Source organism: Chamaea fasciata, unplaced genomic scaffold (assembly GCF_029207755.1).
Source record: "Chamaea fasciata isolate MVZ Bird 193981 ecotype frontalis unplaced genomic scaffold, bChaFas1.0.hap1 SCAF_20, whole genome shotgun sequence".
Taxonomy (NCBI): domain Eukaryota; kingdom Metazoa; phylum Chordata; class Aves; order Passeriformes; family Sylviidae; genus Chamaea; species Chamaea fasciata.
This window is the reverse complement of record NW_027094105.1, coordinates 11,195,208-11,216,696: the sequence shown is the minus strand read 5'-3', so window position 1 is coordinate 11,216,696 and position 21,489 is coordinate 11,195,208. Positions and strand designations below refer to the sequence as shown.

General features: G+C 37.6%; 1 protein-coding gene across 3 annotated transcripts in view; it reads left to right on the top strand.

The window, feature by feature from the left end:
* Nucleotides 1-227: 227 nt before the first annotated feature.
* Nucleotides 228-21,489, top strand: part of GARNL3 (GTPase activating Rap/RanGAP domain like 3) — a 34,888-nt gene continuing 13,626 nt past the window's right edge. The window contains exons 1-18 of one of the 3 annotated variants that reach the window (XM_066201488.1): nt 228-433; nt 2,616-2,685; nt 4,035-4,109; nt 5,435-5,534; nt 5,967-6,085; nt 6,739-6,803; nt 8,569-8,632; nt 8,871-8,897; nt 9,287-9,362; nt 9,952-10,050; nt 10,593-10,696; nt 11,868-11,976; nt 13,294-13,339; nt 15,695-15,801; nt 16,624-16,745; nt 17,403-17,507; nt 20,078-20,152; nt 21,054-21,165. In XM_066201488.1, coding sequence (XP_066057585.1) covers nt 378-433; nt 2,616-2,685; nt 4,035-4,109; nt 5,435-5,534; nt 5,967-6,085; nt 6,739-6,803; nt 8,569-8,632; nt 8,871-8,897; nt 9,287-9,362; nt 9,952-10,050; nt 10,593-10,696; nt 11,868-11,976; nt 13,294-13,339; nt 15,695-15,801; nt 16,624-16,745; nt 17,403-17,507; nt 20,078-20,152; nt 21,054-21,165 — 1,531 coding nt within the window. In that variant the 5' untranslated portion in view covers nt 228-377. Of the gene's footprint in view, nt 434-2,615; nt 2,686-4,034; nt 4,110-5,434; nt 5,535-5,966; nt 6,134-6,738; nt 6,804-8,568; nt 8,633-8,870; nt 8,898-9,286; nt 9,363-9,951; nt 10,051-10,592; nt 10,697-11,867; nt 11,977-13,293; nt 13,340-15,694; nt 15,802-16,623; nt 16,746-17,402; nt 17,508-20,077; nt 20,153-20,469; nt 20,603-21,053; nt 21,166-21,489 lie in introns of all 3 variants that reach the window. The other 2 variants (XM_066201487.1, XM_066201486.1) reach the window with 2 other exon arrangements.

Here is a 21,489-nt window from a genome sequence, read left to right as displayed (position 1 = left end):
ACAATAGGTGTACTTTCCACGGAAAACTCCCAGCAGATGTCTGAAACGACGTTTTACCTTGACGTTTACAAAGCCGGCATTCGGGAGGGCCGGTGCTGGCCAAGATCCCTCCCCACACAGGGGCGAGACTGCAGCTCCCGGCCGCGGAGGACAGGCCTGTGTCTCGCAGCCCGAGACTACAACTCCCGGCGGGCCCTGCGGGCGGCGCAGCGGCCGACACGGCAGCCGACGCGGCGGATGAGTGGTTGGCGGGCCGGGGCGCGGGACCCTGCGCCGGGGTAGCGGGATGTGCGCGGGGAGCTCCCGGCGCCTCTCCCGCGCGGGACGGAGCCGCGGGAGCGACGCTGGAGGGGTGAAGCCTCCGTCTGGCCGCCCGCATGGAGCTGAGCAGCGCGGAAGGAGCATCCACCCGGTTCCTCGGCCTCACTCAGCGGTACCGGAGGCGGGAGCTGAGCTCGGGTGGGGAGGGGCGTGGCGCGCCGCCGACCGGCTATGGCGGAGAGGGAGACGGTGCTTTGCTTCCGCGGACCGGGGGCTGGAGGAGCCTCCCGGGCGAGCGGCGCTGGACGCTTCCGCGGTGTGGAGCGGCTGGCCCTCGGGCTAGTGGAGCAGCCAGGAGCTCCCGAGCTGCGGCCGTCTCCCTCGGGCTGCTGCAAGTGGTGTGGGCGGAGTCGGACGAACGTCTTCAGAGTCGGTTTCGCAGCTTAATCAGCGTTGCGCTCGTGCAAGCAGATAGCACTGCATGATATCACTGGAATTGCACGATTGGTGACTGCGTTAGTGCTCGTGACTCTGTCATAAATGAAAACATTGACCGATACTGACGAGTAAACCTATAGATAATAAAGAGAATGGCAAGCCCAAGGGGCATGCAGGCTATATCTTTCTGATCACACAGGTGCGATCTTCAAACTCACCCCCTTCTGCCACTACCCTCCCAACCCCCAAGTAAAGTGCTTTCCACTGTCGAACTTCTGAAAGACAAAGCTGTGATTCGACGCTAGGATCCTAAAAACGTCTCCGTTTAGATTACCAGATGCGTTTAATTGTGCTTCGTTGTTCAACTTTCAGGATTGTTTTGTAGGAACTTCTGTTGAAACGGGAGGAAGCTAGTCCTCTCTCCTCTTTACTGTTCATTTATACAACTGCACCTGTGTTTCCAGACAGATGGGAAAGGGATGTTTAGTATACTTTGTAGATTCTGTACAGATGCATGTAAGCTGGTTAGGCATATTAATGTGAATAAAGGTGCATCTGTATTTTAATACTTTGCAATATAAGTAAATTTTAAATTATTGAGTCCAGCTAATCTGAGGCACCGATGAGCTAACCTCTTCAGTGCTGGCAGTTCATCTTAATAGGATGAAAACTACTCTAAAATTGTCATAACTGGAGCAGTCGTTTTTCTTATATAGATCAGGACTGAGGAAGGATGTAATTCAGTGAAGAAAATTAATATGAGCAGTTGATTTTAATCACAGTGTATTTTTTAAATTAGAAGATGTCATGTGTCAGAGAATTGAGTACAAATCTTGGTGGTAACCGAGAATGGAGAGTCAAAGAGGTATGCAGGCAAGAACTCGCTAGGGAGTATATGTACTTATGCAAATAGCATGATAATGTGAACCTTACTTGTGCCTAAATTGAAGCTAAGATGCCTAATTTTTATGAGGTTGCCTCTGTAGCATTTATGTTGGTGTGAGATTCTGCTTTAATTACAAGATACAAAGTGGATGACGCGTGAAATAAAGTAGTTAGGCTGAGAAGAAGCGGAGATTAGCTCTTGGGTATAATTCTGATTCTTAAAAGGACTGCTAGCGTTTTAGAAGGTTAGGTATGGTTTAGGTAGTTTGAGTTGGGATACAAATGAGAATATTGATAGTAAAGCAGTCTTGTTTTAATCATTAGCTCAGATACATTCCTCTTCTTTTAGATATTGAGAGTGCTGTCAGAAAAATGCTTTTGGTACCGAAGGGTGTGGATCGTGGCAAGATAGTCTATGTCTTCGAATTATTGGAATGTAGTTTGTGAAGAGGTGGTGCGTAATGTGAGACGATGGTATGAGGTTGGTAATGCAGGAGGATTTTGAACTTTGCGTTCTAGGATTACTTTTGTTTGCTGTCTTTGTTGAGGTGGTGGAGGGAAAACCTCTGAAATGCTGTTGTTTCCGTATGCTCTTAAAGTACTGGTTTTGTTTCTAGTTGTGTGTGGGCTGAAAAAAGACAGAAAAAATCAGTAGCAACCTACTAAGTGTGGTCTTACTGTGTTGTATAGTGCAGTTGTCCTCTTTAAAGCATTAAGTTTACATTTCGAACATGATTGTGAGCCACCACCCACTTTGGAACTTTGATTGCATCGTGCCCAAGTATTTAATTTAACCATAGCTTTTGCTTCCAGTCGGGACACGGATATTTCCTTTGGGAGTAATGTGAAAGCCAGACTGCAATGGCTGCTAGAAATTGTGCATACTGTAAGAAGTGTTCCCTGCAGCAATGAGTTTATATGCTGTAAACCTTGTTCAGCAGAAATTATATTTTTTTAACGGCAGGGTATAGCGTTGCGGGAAATGTAAGGCTGGTTGACTTGTGTACACTGATGAAGCGTTTCTATTACAGCTCTGTCTCTGAAGATCTGGGTTGCAGACGCGGGGAGTTTAGCAGAAAGCATTACGGATCTGTGGAGCTTGTACGTATACATAGCCTGTCCTTCGGTTTATCAGCTTATAATGCAGAGCTCTAATCCTTTTCATTTCCAAGTAAAAAAATTAGATCCAGTTTGGAAAATACGCTTTCTCAGCTGGACTTGAACATTATCAGCTAATATAAAGCAGTTTCTGAATAGATATACATCAGACCCGTGATAGGACATCTTTTTACTGCCTCATTAATCCATATTTCATTGTAACAGGAAAGGAAGTGTTATATAAACACTGTGTTTACCTCCAGATGGAAATAGAGCCTTTCTTCCTCTTAGAATCTGAGGATGGCAAAATACTAGGGTAGTATTTAATGAAGTACTTGCAATTATGTAAGTTATAAACTGTATTTATGCTCACATGTGCATATACGTGTGTATGTAATTTTATATGTACGTGACTCATAGAAGTGGGAGAAAGCATAAAATTAAATGCCTGGTCAGAATTAGGATTTCAAAAACGGTTCCCTAGAATCTATCAGTTATTCTGCATTTTCTTGAAATTCAAAGGTTAAGTTGGCACTTCAATTTTCTCATATATAAATTTGTTCTCCACTGTAAAAATATGTCAGCAGTTAAAACAGTGTCGTTATGATTACCAGGACATAATGAAATTACATAAACTTACTGTAGGATAGCTGAAGTGGGGACGAGTTAAGAAAATGAGCTCCAGCTGTGTTACTATGCGAAGAAATCACAAGTTTTCTACTAGCTATAGCTGTAATTTTAAAGTTCTTGGGTAGTATATTTACGAATGTGTATGTAAATTGGGTACAAGTTGGTGGCCTAGTTTCTGGAAGTTGCATTGCGGGAACACCAGGTGTCTTTGTTTCCTTTCCATACATTCCGCATAAAAGATGTGATGTTTTAATCCAAAATTGCAAGTAAACTGTTTTCTGGTAAGAGGCTCTTTTGTTCCTAGTACTTAGAGTCTTTTGCTGGAAAATAAAAAGTTATTTATAATTACAAATTCACGTTAAATTCACATGAATGATCTTGTTTCTTGGTTGTTTTTCTTAAAAATTCTGCTAGCATTTTATGAAAGTGTGTTGTTTTTGGAGTACAGATGTTTAAAGGTTCTTGTTGCCCTTTCAAATTTCTAAATGTTTAATACTTAACTGTTCTTGCTTCATGTTTTCCACTGTAGCATCTCATTCATGCCTCGTGAGAGTTCTTTACTGGGTCATTCTAAATCTTTAGTCATATTGGTAATAGCTAGACTGACCCCTTCTCTGTGGGAAGTCACGATGCCTGGAACAAAAAGAAATGGTAGTAAGCTTTGATTGCTGATCATGTGGCTATTTTTGGAAATAGAACCTCTGTGTTAAACTCTCTTATAGCTTATATCTAGTGATGCTGATGGAGCCATTCAAAGAGCTGGACGGTTCCGTGTGGAAAATGGCTCATCTGGTGAGGTAAGTGCTCAAAAATACTCATAGAAAGCTGAAAAAATTACTCAGCTTCAGTTATTTTTCACCTACGGAAGATGCATTTGCAGTCATTTACTAAGGAAGAGGACTTTGAAAATTCTGGCATTTCGTTTTGGCAGCATTTTTGCTCATTTGATTGTGTTAGGAGAAAAATACCTCTGAATGACACTTCCCAGTCTCTAGTTCATCACTCTAAATATATGCTGTCCTATTGCTACTACGATGTTCAAGGTGACCTCTGTGCTTTAAGGTTTGCTACTTGGCGTGATGAGGTTTAACTTCATTTTTTTGACCCTTAGCTGTCTCTCGGCAGCTGTGCTTATCTTTAAATAAGAGAGAAGGAAGTTGAGCGAAGCCTCAGAGACTCATTCCCTTCATCTTTCTTGCAGCTAAACTTGCAGTGTGCCCCCGCAACTACTCCATTGACACTTGAGTTTCCACTTACCTTCATGTTTTATCTTCCTTTGCAAAACTTTTTCATCTGTAAATACCATCTTACTATTGGAAAAAAGAAGACCTCATATTCTAGAAATATTTGTAATATCTTGGTAAAGTGCATATTGAACGAATAATCAGCCAACCGTTACTGATCATCTGCTTGCATCAACATGGGCTGCAGAGTTGAAAGCAATCTAACTGTTCTGTGTTGATTCTTTGGGGGGTCATGTTTGGTCCTCTGTCTTTTTAGCTCAGTTTCATGCAGTTCAAAAGCCGATTAGCTTGTATCGCAGGAAGATTTGTCCAGTGGGTGTTGAATGGCCACATGGTGAATGGAGAATGAGTATGGAATATGGAGAATGGCTTTTTCTTCGCATGTTAATTCATAGTGGGAAAGGACTTGAGAGATACTTGGGAATTTACCTTAATTTATGAGAAACAGCACTGAAGAACTTCCAAAGCACGCTTTGGTCAAGCAAGGAGACTTTGAGTATTACTTTGGGAAGAACTGAGAAAATTAAACCTGAAGGCATTAATTTATTTAAGTTTTAAAAATGTTTGTCTTCAAATTCCACATCGAAAGGCCTTCTTTTCACTGACACTACAAGACGTTACCCATAGGAGTGGTACACTAGGACAAGACTACATTAAGACTATCTTCTTAGAGAGGAATTACAATAAAGGGTAGATGAGAGGGAGAATTTTTTTTTTCAGCTACACACCAACTGACTTCAGAAAAATCCTTGCTTTTTAAAAAGCAGCGTACAGCTGAAAATTCGGGTGAATCAGCCAGTCTTTATTTGCTTTTGCCTATATTTTGGCCTCTTTTTTTACTTGGCATTTAATATAACAGTCTCCCAATTCTATTTCAGAATACAGATTATGCTCCGGGTACATGGCACAGAACGGATGTGCATTTGGAAAACCCAGAGTATCATACAAGGTGGTACTTCAAGTACTTTTTAGGGAAAGGTAATTATTTTTTTGTGGATGGATTGGAATTTCGACTAATGAAAATGTCCTGTAGTTTTGCATTGTTATTATTTCAACGTGGAAAAAGATATGGCGTTAATTTAGTATTAAAACATATTCTGTCCTGTACATGAAACAAGTCCTTGTTTTATGTGTTTTTAACCTGAAAACGGGATGCGTGGCTGTAAGAAATGAAACGCCTGCTACCAAAAAGAGATGTTTTGAAATCATTCTTGGCTTTGAAAGCTGTACTTACCTCTTGGGGTGGTTTTTTTACACATCTCTATATAAGGACGTAGTTATTTATGCCAACAGTGATACACTTTTTATGTACCAATGCATATGTTTACAGGTGTCACTCTGATTCTGCACATGAGTGGGTGGGTGTGTCTTCCTTATGATTGATAGAGCTGCTTGTTTTTTTCCCAACAGTTCATCAGAATTATATAGGTACAGATGCAGAGAAGAACCCTTTCTTTCTGTCTGTTGTACTGTCTGACCAAAATAATCAGCGCATTCCTCAATACCATTCAATACTTTGGAGAAAGACAGTAAGAAACAAATACTTAACTGCTGTTCTGATTTGTTGTTTATTTTGGGTATGTTTATCATATGCTTTTTCCTCTTTCTCCAGAATTTAAGTATTTATTACATATTTTCATTTTATATAATAACATATAATTCTGCCATAAAACTAAGATAGTTTTAGATAAACTATTTTAGATAAAACTAAAATAAATTTGCAGATAACATTATAGTAAACTTTTTGATAGAAATCTGTCAGATATTTTCTAATTGTTTGGACAACCGCTTTTTTAAAGAAATGATGCCTAAATTGTTCTTGTTTATGTCCTATGATCAGTTTAGGCAATGACTTTATACTGCTTTTAGGATTTTCTTGTTCAATGGTAAGAAAATAGGCAAGTCTGATACTGGTTTCACTTTTTTTCCACTTAATGTTCCATGAGAGTCTTTTATCCAAGCAGTAGATTTAAGACTCTACTTGTAGGCATGCATGGTTTGCTTTTTTTTTCTTTGCAACACCTATGACTTCTTTTTTGTTTCCTCTAATTCAACAGTAAATAAAGCTAAGCAAAATTACCTTGGTTTTCTTCATATTTTAAAATTTTATTATTATTCCTGTTTGAATACACAGAAAAAGTTGGTATGTCCTGTGATATATCCTAGCTTTTCTTGTTTACAGGGTACTCAGAAAATATGTCTCCCTTACAGTCCCACAAAAGCATTATCAGTGAAATCTATATTAAGGTATGTATTTGCAAATAAGTTATCAGTTTAGGTGTTTGCCTGTGTACCTAGGAACGCATTAAAAGTGTCTTTAAATAAACAAGTAATATGTACCAGGTAATTGAGTGATTTGCAGGTTTTTAAAATGTGTAATCTGTATAGAGTAGGAACAAATGTCTCTTGCTTGATTGAAGCTGGGCCACCGATTAATACTGCCAGTGCCTATGTGAAAGGAGAATTCTGGAAGCGGACCATGTGTTTTGGTGTGAAGTCACTACTAACAGATCTGGATGTTCCTGCTACTGCACAAGATTTATGAGAGGTCCCAGACTACTGAATTTTCCTGAGAGGCTATCAGGCCTTTGAACCTTGCTTCTTAAATCTGATTTCCTGGGCTGGGGCTCTGTTTTGGAGCGTCAGGATGATGAGTTGAAAACACTTGAGATACCTTTCATCTTCTTCATCAAGTTGAGCTAAGTGCCCTCTTTGAACTCCTACCGTTTTGGCTCGAATAGCGTTCCTAATGGTCTGTACTGCATTCTCGGCCTGCCTAAGTACCTAATTTTCTGTGTCTGCCCACCAGCCACTGAAGTCACTCTTCCTAATATCCCTTTCCAATTTGGCCTCTCTCTCCGCTCTACCCACAACTGTGTATTTTGTCAGGCATCCCAGGGTGGAGAACCTGTCATCTGTTAGCTTAGGGTTGTAACTCTGTGGCTAAAACACCCTGACGTGTTCCATCCTGTGATGCTCCGGTATTCTACAGAGGAAAATGGTAGGCTTGTTCCAGACCTTGTTTCTCCCAGGGTCTGTGCTGCATGCAATCAGTTGCATAAAAGCCATCTCCTTTTGCCTGCTTCATCTTGGACTGAAAACTCTTCCCTGTTTGGTTTTCTTTTTGCTTTTACGGTCCTTGAGCCATCCCTCAGGTCAGATTGATAGTCCTTTGACATTTCAACCTGTTTACACCTGGTGTGAATCTAGGTACAGACTGTCTCAAAGAATTTTGGTTGCATTAATAAGTGTCCTTTTTCTAAATTCTTTGGAATGCTTTAGTACCTTTCAAAAGGAACTAAACAAAATCATCTCTGCGCTGGCATTTAACAAAACCAACAGTGGAAAGATTTTACCTCTGCGTTAGTTTGCTGTGCCCCAGGCGGATTCCATTTTGCACTCCATGACACGCTGCACAGTTCTGTCGTGCTCGGGAGTGGGTGGGGGGAAGGGACATAAAAACAATAGTAAATGCAGAAGTATGAGTTAAGAAAAAAATGCTATGAATTAGGTATTTCTGTTTATTGAGGCAGTTGATCTTGTTTTTTATGTGAATACCTTTTCTGTTCTGCCTGTGAATCATTGGTGTGTGAATTTGATGCTGAACTTCTCATTTTTCATTTGACTTGCCTTGAATTATTTAAGAAGAGAGAGAACTCAAAAAATAGAATTGGTTACTGAGCCCTCCTAAAATGCTTATAGTGATTATGTTTAAAGCCAAAGTGAAGGGTGATGTAGTAGAGCTCTGTGCTTTATAAGTAAATAAATTTAAACCTGATCTCCACACAAGGTTTTACAATTTCTGTTTTTAAAATACAAAAGAAGTTTAGGAAGCGTTGGAAGTTAGTATTTTGGGAAAGAAATGGCATTTCTTTCCATGGAAAGAAACATTCCATTTAACAGAGGCTCTTCGAACAATTTATTTTGTAACTGGTTGTAACTGCAATCGGTTGGCAGTTCAGTGTTGAAATGTGTACTTGCCCTATAAAGCACTATTTCATTTGCATTTCAGTGCTATGAGTCTTGATAAATTTGAGAAGAGCCCAAGAGAAATTTTTCATCCTGAGATACAAAAGGTAGGAAGTGACTTTTTTTGTTTGGTTCTTTTTCTTTATTATTTTCTGGAAATATAAGTAATTAAGTATAAGTATTACTAGTTTGTTTCTTCCAGTAGCTGCTAATAATGATGATTATACATAATTCTACTTAAACTGTCTTTATCCATTGAACTAGTCATTTCAAATCAAAACTCATAAACACATCCTTGTAGAACATTAAATACAAGTGTGCTAAAGATACTGTTTTTATTTACAGGATTTATTGGTTCTTGAGGAGCAAGAGGTAAGTTGACCACTTCTAGCTCACAGACCTGTCCAGTGAATACGGCTTTGTATTTTGACGTGCTTATGATGACTTTGAAATCAGTGGTTGATTACAGTAAAAAAATTAATGTTTTTAGAACATGATATAAAAATAACTTTAAGCACCAACTTAATACCTCATAATAATAGATCACCAACTTAGATTGATAATTTTATGCTATACTATAAAACTGTGAAGGTAAATTATTATGTATTAGGAGATGGTTTATAGGAGATGGTCTAACGTGTATGCTCTGATGTGTGGGTTGTATACAAAGATACATATATAAAAGTCCTAAGAGCAGACGAATTTTTAGGTCTTCTGTTTGATTGTCTGTTTATCATATAATATTTGGTTATATTTCTCAGGGATCTGTGAATTTTAAATTTGGAGTCCTTTATGCCAAGGATGGTCAGCTTACAGATGATGAAATGTTCAGTAATGGTGAGTTTTTCACCTTCTCCTTAATTTTGTGACTAATCTGAATTAACAAAAAAAGGGAAGGTACGCCTGCGCCTGAAAGCAAGGTGGGAGGTAGTGGTTATATGAGCAGTCCTTTTGCTGGGTTTCAATGTGTTGGGTGAAAAATTGTAGCATAGGGCCTTCTAATTCTATGAGATGTTGCTGTAGGAAGCGTACTGTTACAGGTTGAAAGACAGTGAAATCTCTCTTCTAGAAATGGACTTTGTGACATAACGTTTAGAAAAAAGAAGCAGTTGAAGGAGGCGAGTCATTAACTCACTGCCTGTAGTTCTTTCACTCTTTTACAGCATGGTCACAGTCTCCAATGCACTTGAACAGCATTGGTGTTAGCAAAAGAGGTCATTGTTTAGTGTCACATGATGATGCCTATTCTGCAAGGTTGGGATGGTGTTTCCGGAAAGGCAGTAGGCTTGGAAGACATGGAAGGAAACTAATTCAGCTGAAACTTGTGTCCTGGAAGCAGGACCCATTTCCATATTTTGGTTGTTTTTAGGCTGTTCTATTGCCACGTGTGTGCTTTTTTGGTAACATTTCTCCCTCCCAAATGTAGAAACTGGAAGTGAATGCTTTCAACGATTTTTGCATCTCTTGGGTGACACAATTACTTTGAAGGGCTGGTCAGGCTACAGAGGAGGACTGGACACTAAAAGTAAGAACTCACCTGAAGCAATAAAGTGGGGAGGGTCTGGAGCTGCATTCCGAATGTTTCTTCTTATTGCATACTGCGCATATTGTATATATCGTAGTTAAGAAACAATCCCAAAACGGACTTCCTCGTACGTGTACTAAATGCTCTGCTTCACCAGGAAGGAGTCAGGTCAGCTTAAGTCACTGGAATGGAATGCAGTTATGACATACATTGTCAAGGTGAACAGTTTCATTTTAAGTTGGAATGAGGTGAATAATAACCTGACATGTTACTTGCTTCATGATAGTAGGACGTTGTGGCTTGAAGACCTGTGATTTCAGGAGAATGGGTGAAAGATGTTGTAGGTTTTAAGTGTGAATATGCAGATTAGTTGCAAACTTGGGTTTGGACTCACACGAAACGTGCAGTGTGGACATTTTCTAAAATGGCTCAGACAGAAAAGGATAACTGAAGAAAGTTTGGTAGAAGGACTTGAAATATCTTTTGATCTTCAGAAAACATAGAGGACGTACTCCTCCTTAAAATATTGTCTTCCCTTGCAGATGATACAACAGGAACCTCTTCCATCTACACAGTTTTTCAAGGGCATGAAATTATGTTCCATGTTTCAACCATGCTACCGTATTCTAGAGAGAACAAGCAGCAGGTACATGGTTCTCTCTCTGTTTTATTTCCTTATTTATTTGTTAAATCACAAAACTTCATAAGAAATAAAGGATTTCTTGTCTGTTGATATTTTAGAAATGTAAGCCTTGAGACTTTCGTGCTTTTTTCCTCAATATTCTACCTAATGCTGAAAATTTCATGATGTTTTATTAGAAATAATGCATCCTATCATCTCCATTAAGGTACAAAAGATACTTGTGAAGAAGATATAAATTGCTTCACTGACAAGTGATTGAGAAAGTGTGGTGTTCAGATGACTTGTAGAGCTTCACTGCTGTAATTATTACCTCAAAGATTTTAGGAAAACTGGAAATTTGCCTTGTATGTGAATTGTAGGAGTATTCACATGTGTAACATATCTCCTGGTTGAGTAGCAATTAGTGTAGCTTGAAAGAAATTCCCCTTGTGAGCATGTTAATGTTGGTAACTGTAAAGTAGTGCCATCACACTCTCATGGATTAATAACTAGGTGGGTTCTTGTTCAAATGTGCTGTCATTCATTGCTCAAGCCTTTTTTTGTATTTATGATGAAGAAAAAACTTTATAGGTGTATGTGTTTACTATGCATCGTACATCGATAATGATTTACCTAAATTACTTACAAATTACTTGGTTTATTATTTGTTATGCATTCTTACAATGATATAGTTAGACGATGTAATTACAATGTACTTTTTCTGTTTCTATATCAGTTTTCTCATGCTTTTTGCTTGGACTGATGACAAGATCACAGAAGAATATGGAGGCCAATCAGGATTTTTTTTTTTAAGAATTACTCAGCACCAGAGTTTTTGTCCTTTTATTTCATGTGGTAGATTTGGTTTTTTGGAATGCTTGAGGTTCCATACCTGATTTGTGAATAATAATTATGGAAACTATGAGTGCTCTTCTAAACATATGCAATATCTGTTCTTCTAGAACCTTCCTTGTTGTGTGCACCATGTTGTTGCTAGGTGTACTTGCTTATAGTTAGGTAATGATTTTATGTTGCCCTCAGTCATGCTGACTGTAATTTTTCTGTTTGCAGTTTAGGAATACTGTTTTCCTATTCTGTCACAGAATTGCTAAGATAATTACTTATGTCTTGTAAGTCACTGTGTCTATTTCTTTTTTTCTGCCTTTTCTTTCTTTTTTCCTTTTTTTTTTTCCAGGTAGAAAGGAAGCGACATATTGGAAATGACATTGTCACTATCATATTTCAGGAAGGTGAAGAGTCTTCTTCAGCATTCAAGCCATCCATGATTCGCTCTCATTTCACACGTATCTTTTTCCTGACATTTTCAAATGATTTTTTTTTTTTAAGATCAGTATTACTTTTAATTCTGCCCTAAGTCCTCCCTGCATGCTGTTTATGGACGTGAAAATTATTTTACAAGGATAGTTGCATTCTTGCATTCTTCACCTTCAGCTGCCTGACTAGGAGTTTCCAAGTCTGCAACATCAAATGGTGTTTGTTAAATCCCTTAGAAGATAAGCTAAAAGCAAGTATGTGAGTTTTAAATGATGTTTTTATTAAATTTCACAAATTTAATTTAATATCTTTTCAAAAAATATAAATTCACAAAAACATTTCTCCTAGTTACATAAATTGTTTTTGGCATTAAATTTTGGCATTTTACTCAATACTGCCTTTCAATGTTTAGATGCTGTTTAAGTATTTCTGTATTTTAGATCAGTATTTGTCAAATTTTTCAGACCATTAACCATATATTCTCCATTTTTTTAACAACCTGTGTTTTTCAGACTTCTGGTTGAAGACATTTTGAAGACTCTATGAGTCTAAAAACCAGCGGCCAATCCCTTGGAATTATCATGGGGTCACAATAGTAGTCATCTGTAGACCTCAACCTGGCCTCTCTTAGACTAGGTGGAATGGAATGAGGAAAAATGGATGAAAAGAAGAAAACTCTAATTTCTATCTATACTCCGTTGCTGAGTTTTTATAATTTATCACAAAGCTTAAAAATTCTACACCTAGTTCTCAGGCAGACTAAATGTTCTTAGAATCCATTTGCTAGGGGTGAATGAAACATGAATAAAGATTGAAAAAATAATAAAAATCTTTACATATCAGAAGAACCTAAATACTAAGAAGAGTTGTTTACCACATCAATGTAACTCTTCAATAGAGCATCAGCCTTAGTATAACTTGCACTTTAAATCATTCTCTCAATTTTCTTATGATTCTGTTAGCTAAATTATTTCGCTGGAATCTTTTCTTCAGTGGAAGCTTTGGTATAAACAAAATTCAGTATCAGTACTGCTTTATCAACTAAATAAAAGAATTTTTAATCACAAATATATCACATACAAACAAACTTCTTTAGTATGTCTTCTGCTGTGTCTGTCGTAGTAGCTTGATTTTTAAAACTGTTGATCAAACAATAACATTTTTGTATAGGACCTTCTTTATAAACAGTAAAATCTGTATAGTCTAAAATTTTATATATTTACATTGACGTGAATAATATATTTTACCCTTATTAAATCTGCAATGTACTGCAGGAAAAAGAAAAGTTTATTAAAATACATGTGAGCTTTATTAGAACTGCATTAACTTCCTTAACTGTATGTCAGATATTTTTGCTTTAGTGAGATATAATAAGCAGAATGATAGTTACAGGTAGGTGCTGATTGTAACAAATAATTTTCACAATAAATTACTGATGTTTTAGAGAAAATGGGAAAACATTTTGGCAATGGGAAAACTTTCTGGCGTACAGACTGGTCCACCTAGGGTCTCTAACCATCAGAAAAATTCAGTTCTGGAGCAGGCATAAGCTAAGGGGGAAACCCAAAACTGGTTTTTAGATGAAATATAAAAAGTGGTGAAAGATATGCTTGGAACTTTCAGACCTGGTGTTATCAATGACATAGTAAATTACATGGATGATGAAAGTTAATGAATGCATGTGATGATGTGATAGCCACGGACCACAAGTCCTAACAAATCGCAGTTTGGCTGTAGCTGAGCAAACTTGTTCATTTTTAGGGATTTTAATAGAGTACTACTGTAGTTGAACGTCATGTACTGAAAAACTACCGGAATTCTACATATTACTGCGTTTCTCCTGTGTGCCATTAAATCTAACTCCAGAGAAGAATAATGATACTTCAGTTTGTGTATGTGGGTTTTTGTCCCCTGCCTCCTATTTATAGCTAACGTTTCTTTTGGAAAATGTCTGTAATCCAGTTAAGCGAAGGAATAGTTTTATTTGGCTTCAAGGTCTCATAAGCTTCATCTTGCAAATTTGTTTAAATTGATTGTCATCATAGCTTCTGCTTTTCAGCGTTCCCAGGTTTGTGAGAAGCACAAAACATGTTCATGATTACAATGTGCAGTGAAAATGCAGTCACTTCTTTTTCTTCTTGCTTTGGGACAGAAACCTGGGCATACATCCCTCATTAACCTTTAAGAAGGAGTTGTTGCCCTTATTGTAAATGAATAGTCAGTAGATGGGTTAACCATGGTAAGATGCTTTTTATCTTGTTGTTTATGTAGGGAAGGAAATGAGTTGTTCTTAATAAGATAAATTTGTCTCTCTTGCATTGGGTAACTGGCTGCTTTTACAGATCGGTCCATTTTATCTTAGTTACTTCATTCTGCCAGTCTTGACGCATCTTGCCACACTACATATCACATAGTATTTTTTCCTGTATGACAACGGTAGAACATTGTATTTCAGCTTGGCCCAACCACGTTTCCTTCTGTCCTTTCATCGTAGGCCTGAATACATTTTGTTCTTTCTCTTACTGTTGTGAGTGTGTGAAGACAGTCTTCCAAGGAGCCAAAATTTCAGTCACAGGAGATAGGGGATGCGTTAGGCTTTTGAGGCAAATTTTCCTTGTTTCAAATGCAATGCCACTGTGAGGTCTGACACTTGAATTTCTGCTTAGAATGCCTTTATATTTTACGTCACTCAATAAGTCTGGTTTTTTTAGTCAGTTCTGTTACGGCTTTCCCTGTTGTAATTCATTCTGATCTAGTCAAGGAGCATTTCACATCTTTTGTAGTTATAAATGATTGCTTTTTTACCTAGATGTGATAATAGACGTGGGGCATCTATGAAACTGTGTCTCAAATATGTGAGACAAATATTAGGATGATCAATATTCATGCAAATGTAGTACTGCATTTCATATTGTTCACAATTTCTAAGCTTTCAGGAAAAAAGACTGTATGAAAGCATTCTAATCCATTAGACTCAATATCAGTCACTGCTGGATTTTTGAGAAAACAAATTCTGACTGGTTTCTAAAATGGCAGGGTTGAATCTCTAATTTGAATCGCCTAACTTGCTGTAACCTGTGTCATCTGCGCATGCCACTTGGAATACTTTCGTCAGCAAACTACCACTGGAAATAGCCAAGAATGATTACTTACCTTAAAGAAGCTATGCCCTGATGAACAAATAGGCATGGGTTTTGTATCTACCATTTATTATTGCTATGCTGTCTTCCTTATGGTCAAAAGTACTCAGCAGGTCCAGCTGTCATGGAAGTTATTCTGACTCCGTCTTCCTAAGTGAAAATGAATTTGCTGTTCCCAAGCTACAGATTCATATGTCATAAGCCATTGTTACTTTGAAAGAATCAAATATTTCATGCATGTGGTGAATGTGTAGGTGAAGTGGAAATCTGTAATGAGAACATACTTTGTAGGTGAAGACCTGTTCTTTTAACCTTTTTTTTGAACAGGACTGTATCTTGCTAGTGCCACTAAAACTGTTGCTGCATGAACTGCAAAGTTCTGTTCTAATTCTGTGTCCCAGTATTAGTTTGTGTAAAAGAAGCATAATTTTGCTCTGTTGAGTAATTCCAAGTGATCCTTTTTTTTGTTAGACCCTTTTAAATTCTGATGTAAGACATATGCAGATAACAGTTGCCTTTTTTTTTCTTTGGTTCAGAATAGTGTCTGTAAAAAAGGTAGGGTTTGAATGTGACTTTCAATGTAGATAAAGATTTGTACTTTCAATAGGTTGAAAATATTTTCAGAAGAAAGTGTTCCTCTCTTTGGGCCTCCCCTTCCATCCCCACCTGTGTTTACAAATCACCAGGAATTCAGGGATTTTGTGTTGGTGAAATGTAAGTCAGTTTTTCTTTTGCTAGAAACACTCATAGTGATTGTGCTAACGAATTGAAATTTATGGTGCTTAAAATGTGTACAGGTTTTCTTGTGTATTCTGCTGATCTGTATACAATTATTTTTTTCAAATCTGTAGCATAGGTGGATTGTCAGTTCCATCAAACTGTTACAGTCAGATTAACAAAAAAAATTTCTACTCAGACTACTAGACGGAGGTTGACATTTGCATTTGCAGAATGTGCAGCCATATTTAGTTTATTTAGGCTTGCATTTTTGTAAAGGGCTTGGGAGATCTGAAAGAACTTACAGTGCTGTTCATTATTTAGTAGTGGAAGGTGTTAATTTAGTAGCTCTGAAAACAGCAGCTTTTCTGAATGTATTCTTAAAGGTGCTAAAGGACATCTATGTAGCACTTTTTAATTCTGTAATCATTCAGTTCCAGCTTTCATTGACCCCTATTTGCCCTTCTAAATCAGCAAGAAAGAAATCTTTGAGAATTGATCATGTTGATTACAATTAGACCTGACAGGAGCTTGGTAGGTCATTTTGCCTATTTAAGTTGTTTAGTGCTTAAATTCACCTGCAGTTTGTCTTTGGTTTTTTACTGGTTAGGTATTTATTCTGATGCCTTGTTGAATTCTTCTATTATTAACTTTTCTCCTTCAACTTAAGGGAGAGTTATTCACTTAAAAAAAGACAAAAAGGAGGCAATTCTAAATCATTAAGGGCAGAGCAGGTATTTTGGTACAGAGACAAACTAGAGTCAGTGGAGATTGTTGAAGTCCATTTATGTAATATGTCTTTTTTCCATAATCTTTTAGTAATAAATGGTGAAAAGGCCACCTTGGAAACACCAACATTTTCTCAGAAACGTCAGCGCACTCTAGACATGCTGATCCGCTCTTTATACCAAGACACGATGCCTGACCTACACAAGGGAAATGTAAGTCAGAAGTTTCTGCATCCCTCACATATGCTGTCCTGTTATAACTAGTAGCTTGAATGTTCTGTTACTTTAACGGACTGTAATTCTAATGAGCACTAAATTGGATATGATTAAGCTAAATACCAATGATCGCATGACTTACTTTACAGTTATATGAGAGCTGACAGTTCATTCTGGACAGGACTCTTCACCAGGTGTGAGGGGAAGGGTAACAATGTGATACTTTGTGTAAGCTTACCTGTGGCAAATGAATAGGGAATTTAGATACTGCAAATACAGGCATTAGTCTCATCACCATAAAATCTGCATTTGTTCCGTTATGTGTCAATTTGGATGATTCTTATCCCTGGGTAGCTATGAGGTAACCTTATTTTAGGCGATGAAGACTCTTAACTAACTGAAAACAAGTTCACTACTTCTGAAACTAACAAGGTGCTGTATTTCCACCAATGTTTATTTCTTTTATCTATATAGAGATCCTTAAACTTTTCTTTTTCATATATTCATGTCACATATTCATGTGGTGTGATTGTACAGAACATGACAGTGGTAAACTATGGCAAGCTGTGAGGTAAAGCACTCAAGGATTGAAAGAGTTGCAGTTTCTCTTCTCCGAGAAGCTATGCAATTAGAAAGAAACATTTTCTGTTTTAGAACATGCTTAATAGAAGATCCTTCAGTGATGTGTTACCAGAGTCCCCAAAATCAACACGGAAAAAAGAGGAAGCTCGACAAGCAGAGTTTGTTCGGCTTGGTCAGGTAGGATCAGTTTAGAAGGTATGCCGCTGTATTTACAAAGACTTTGTCACTACTTTTGTTAGACTTTGATTAGCTTGCAGTTATGTCAGGATTTTATGAAGTTTTCTGTGATCATAAATAGTTTTGTAGTATTGCATTATTTTATGTTACTTTAAAATATGAATAGAAATATTTATCTGTAATGCCTGAGGTATAGGTGTACAAATATTTATATTGTACATGAGTTAAATGAAGGTCGTAAAAATCATACCTTAGGATCAAACCTGAATGGTCTTTCCCTGCTTCGTGCAGCAGATGCTTTCTCCAAGCAGAAGAGTCCTGTGTCTTTTTCTGTGCTTTGGAAAAGCATAATCTTTCATGGATTTCCTCCATATGTTTTTTTAAGATTGAATTTCTTAGAAAATAGTTAGACTTCTTTAGTCAGGAAGAAATTTTGACAGTCTTTCTGTAAAATCACAGTTTGCCACACATCTTTGAAGATACTGAATACTGACTGCAGTCTTCTATGGACTTACTAACTTTTGGATTTCATGGGAAGTGCAACCTCCCGGTGATTTAGATTAGTCTGCTTTGATCTGACAGTTCATGGCAGCAAAAAAAAGTCAACAGTGTGCCTATGCTCCTCAGTTCTCCTGTCCTTTCTTACTTGTTTCTTCTTAATCCAGACTGGTCTCATGGATCTGCAGCTTATCTTAAGAATACTTCTTTTCTGAGCTGTATTCTTCTGTTAATTCAGCAGGAGTTAACAGAGCAAAAACAAAGCCAAAGGAAAAAACCAAAAAAAAAAAAAAAAACCACCACAACAAAAAAAAAACAAGCCAAAACTCTACCAACCAAAAAAATCCTCCCAACCAACCAAACCCAATCAACCAACAAAAAAAACCACCAAAAACCCACACTACCAAAAAAACCCATTTCTCTTTTCTCCGCTTTTTTTTTTTTAAAAATCTTAGTAAGTGAAAGGTTAGAGGAGTCTGAGAAATTCTAGACGCGGTTAAAGGTATAGAATGGAGCTAGGCAGTTGAGAGCTGGTTCGAAAAGAACTCTGGGCTGTTGAAGCTTGCACTGGCAGAGCTCCAAAATCTCCTCCTCTGTGCTTTTCCTGTCCTTTCCCCAGTCACCTTGAAATAACTAGCCACTTCAGGCAGGCATTGGAAAAAAAAGAAAGCTGAATGTGTAATATTCAGACAGAAGTAACCAGTGATTTATTCCTATGTTTGCTTTACAGAAGTAAAGAAAGACAAGAAAAGCATGGCTGTTGAAAGTGTGGAAACCTGTAGGCTTACACCCCTTCCACCTCCCCCAGGTTAAATGCTGATAAGATGCTCATGTAACAAGCCTAGTTGGGACCCGTTTATTAAACAAGACTTCAGTCCTCAATATGGTCTTCATCACGGGGAAACCTATTATGTGGGTTATAAATTCGTAGATACCTGTTAGTGTTTTTCTTGGAGGTTCTTTTAACGTTTAACTATTTCCCTTCCCTAAAAGATCTTTAAGTTACAAACTGTAGGCTTGACCATATGTTAAGATACCTTCCAGGTTACTCAGTCGTTCTTGCTAAACTAGGAATGTATTTCCCCTTTAGTTATAACTGGTTCACTTTTTAGACAGTCGACAAAATTCGCTGATGACTGATTCAGAAGTATATTTAAATTATTTTATTGTCAAGGTCATCTCTTCTGACTGGTTACATGGAATTAAAATGTTCATACAATGCAGTATTTTGTGCATCCTTGTAAGCTGACAGCCATGCTTTAATGCAAATGTGCAAGTGATGCATGCAGGTGTTTACTGCCACTTCACAGAGTGCCGTGCTTGATGGTAGGTAGACTCTTGGGCAGTAAAATTGGTTTAGGTTAGTTCTAAATTTTGCATTAAGGACTGCTGTGAAAATTCCAGGTATCACAGTGTTCTAGGAATACTGCTGTGAAAGTTAGCAATGAAGGAATATAGGCTACACTAACAGACTTACTGTGCAAGTCAATGAGACTCTGTGTATATGATACTTCACTGGAGTTTTTGGCCCTTTCAAAATCACCTTGCTTCTAGTTACTTCTAACTGAAGTATTTGTGGTCCAGTGACCACCTGTCCTTGGGATGCCTGTCAATATATATAGACAGACATATATATAGTTTGCCTTAGTGTTTGTTAGGAAGTTTTGCAAGTAAAATGTCAGTTTGTGCAATAACTGACAAGAGGATCCTCTATCTGGCTAGATTATAAAGTAAACTGTGTAAATGCTTAGGTTCTGTAGTTTGAGGTGGAGGTTTTTCTCTGGTACTGTGTTTGGCTCTTTTCTGAGTTGCCATTTAGAAAGCAAGCAAACAAAAACCTAAAGAAGAAACAGCTGACATGTTTTGGCTGAGAAGATGCCTAGTAACCACTTAGTGCTTTATGCAGATGTTGTTGAGGATACAGAATTCTGCTTCTTTTTTCATTACTTAAAATGGCGTAGGAATTCCAAACTGAAATTACTTTCTAGTCCTAAATTGTCCTTTTTATATAGTCAGTAGTTTGGGTATTGCTGACGAAAACTCAGTTTAAATAAAACGTCTGTTTGTATTAGGCATTGAAATTGAAAACCACTGTGAAAGGGGATACCACAGCTAACTTGGCAACCACAAGCTTTTGCAAAAAGGAGGTGAGTGAAACTGTCAGGGAATTTATGAAACATTAAACATTATCTAGCATGGTATCTATTTATTTACTTCTGTAATTAGATGCTGCAGCAGAAGAGATGAAAGATACAGTGTCAAAGTGAGATTCTGCAGTCACTATTAGATTAATAAAGGTAGAAGCACTTCTCAAGTTAAAGTGAGTGTAGACATTTTTAGACCTGAGAAAATTGAATGAAAGTGACATCTTCCATATGCAATCATCTTTTCTTTTAATTTCAGCACGTTTGAACCAAGATTCAGTTGTATTTTCATTTCCTGTAATACTGGATTTTGTTTGAAGTCATTAGGGAGTGAAATATGCCAGCTGCACTCTTCTGCATGTGTTTTATATACAGAAGCTTCAGCATTGCTTCTAGAATTTCAGAGATTCCAACTAATATATAAATTGGGAGAGGAGGGGCAGGCTCTGGGAGGTAAGTACAGAACACACAGGATGGAAGAACAATTTGGCAGAAAGACGGTTTTAACTGTACCACGTGCTAGAACTAAACATCACAAACTGAACCATAAAATGTAAGCAAACTGTGTATGCATAGTGGTACGTATGTTTTAAGTGTACAGGTTTGGGTTTTTCATTTAAAAAAATATTGTGTGAGGGTTGCACTGAGTTTCAGCTGCATGTGTTTTAGTTCTAACATTCCAGGTATGTGTCTTACACTTACTAGTCCCCAAACCAGAACTGATGTAGAAAGTCCTCTGCAAGACAATTAGTTCAATTTTGATATTTCAAATTCCAACAATATACTGTTTGGAAATGTATCCTGCCAACATTTACATGTTATTGCCATTGTCCATCACATTCTGTGTCTGTATGATCTGTATCTTTTAGTGTACTTAATATGTATCCCTTATGTTACTTCATAGCCTTGGGAATCTCAGTCTTTCTGCAGTAATTTTCCTCATGAGGTTGTCTGTGCAGATTCTTGGGGCCAGTCCTTGCTGGTTTCTACAGATGCTGGCATCTTGTTAATAGATGGTTAGTAAATGATCTAGTGTTTTTGTGTCAATTTTTATGTATCTGACCATTTTCTTGAAAATGTACGTTCATAAACTCTGTTCAGGTGTTAGTAGGTCTTTATGTAGGGGGATAGTTACTAATCCAAGTAAATATATTACATTTATGTAACCTAGTTGCAAAAATTCATTCTGCAGTAGAATCAAGCCATATTGGGGAGCTAGTGTTAATGCAGATTTCTGAATGTTTTCTTATTTCAGATGTTGTTTTCTTGACCATCTCAAAAGCCATAGGAGGTCGCATCCAGGTTCAAGAAGTGTCTAAATGGCTTGTCTGGTTTTCTTA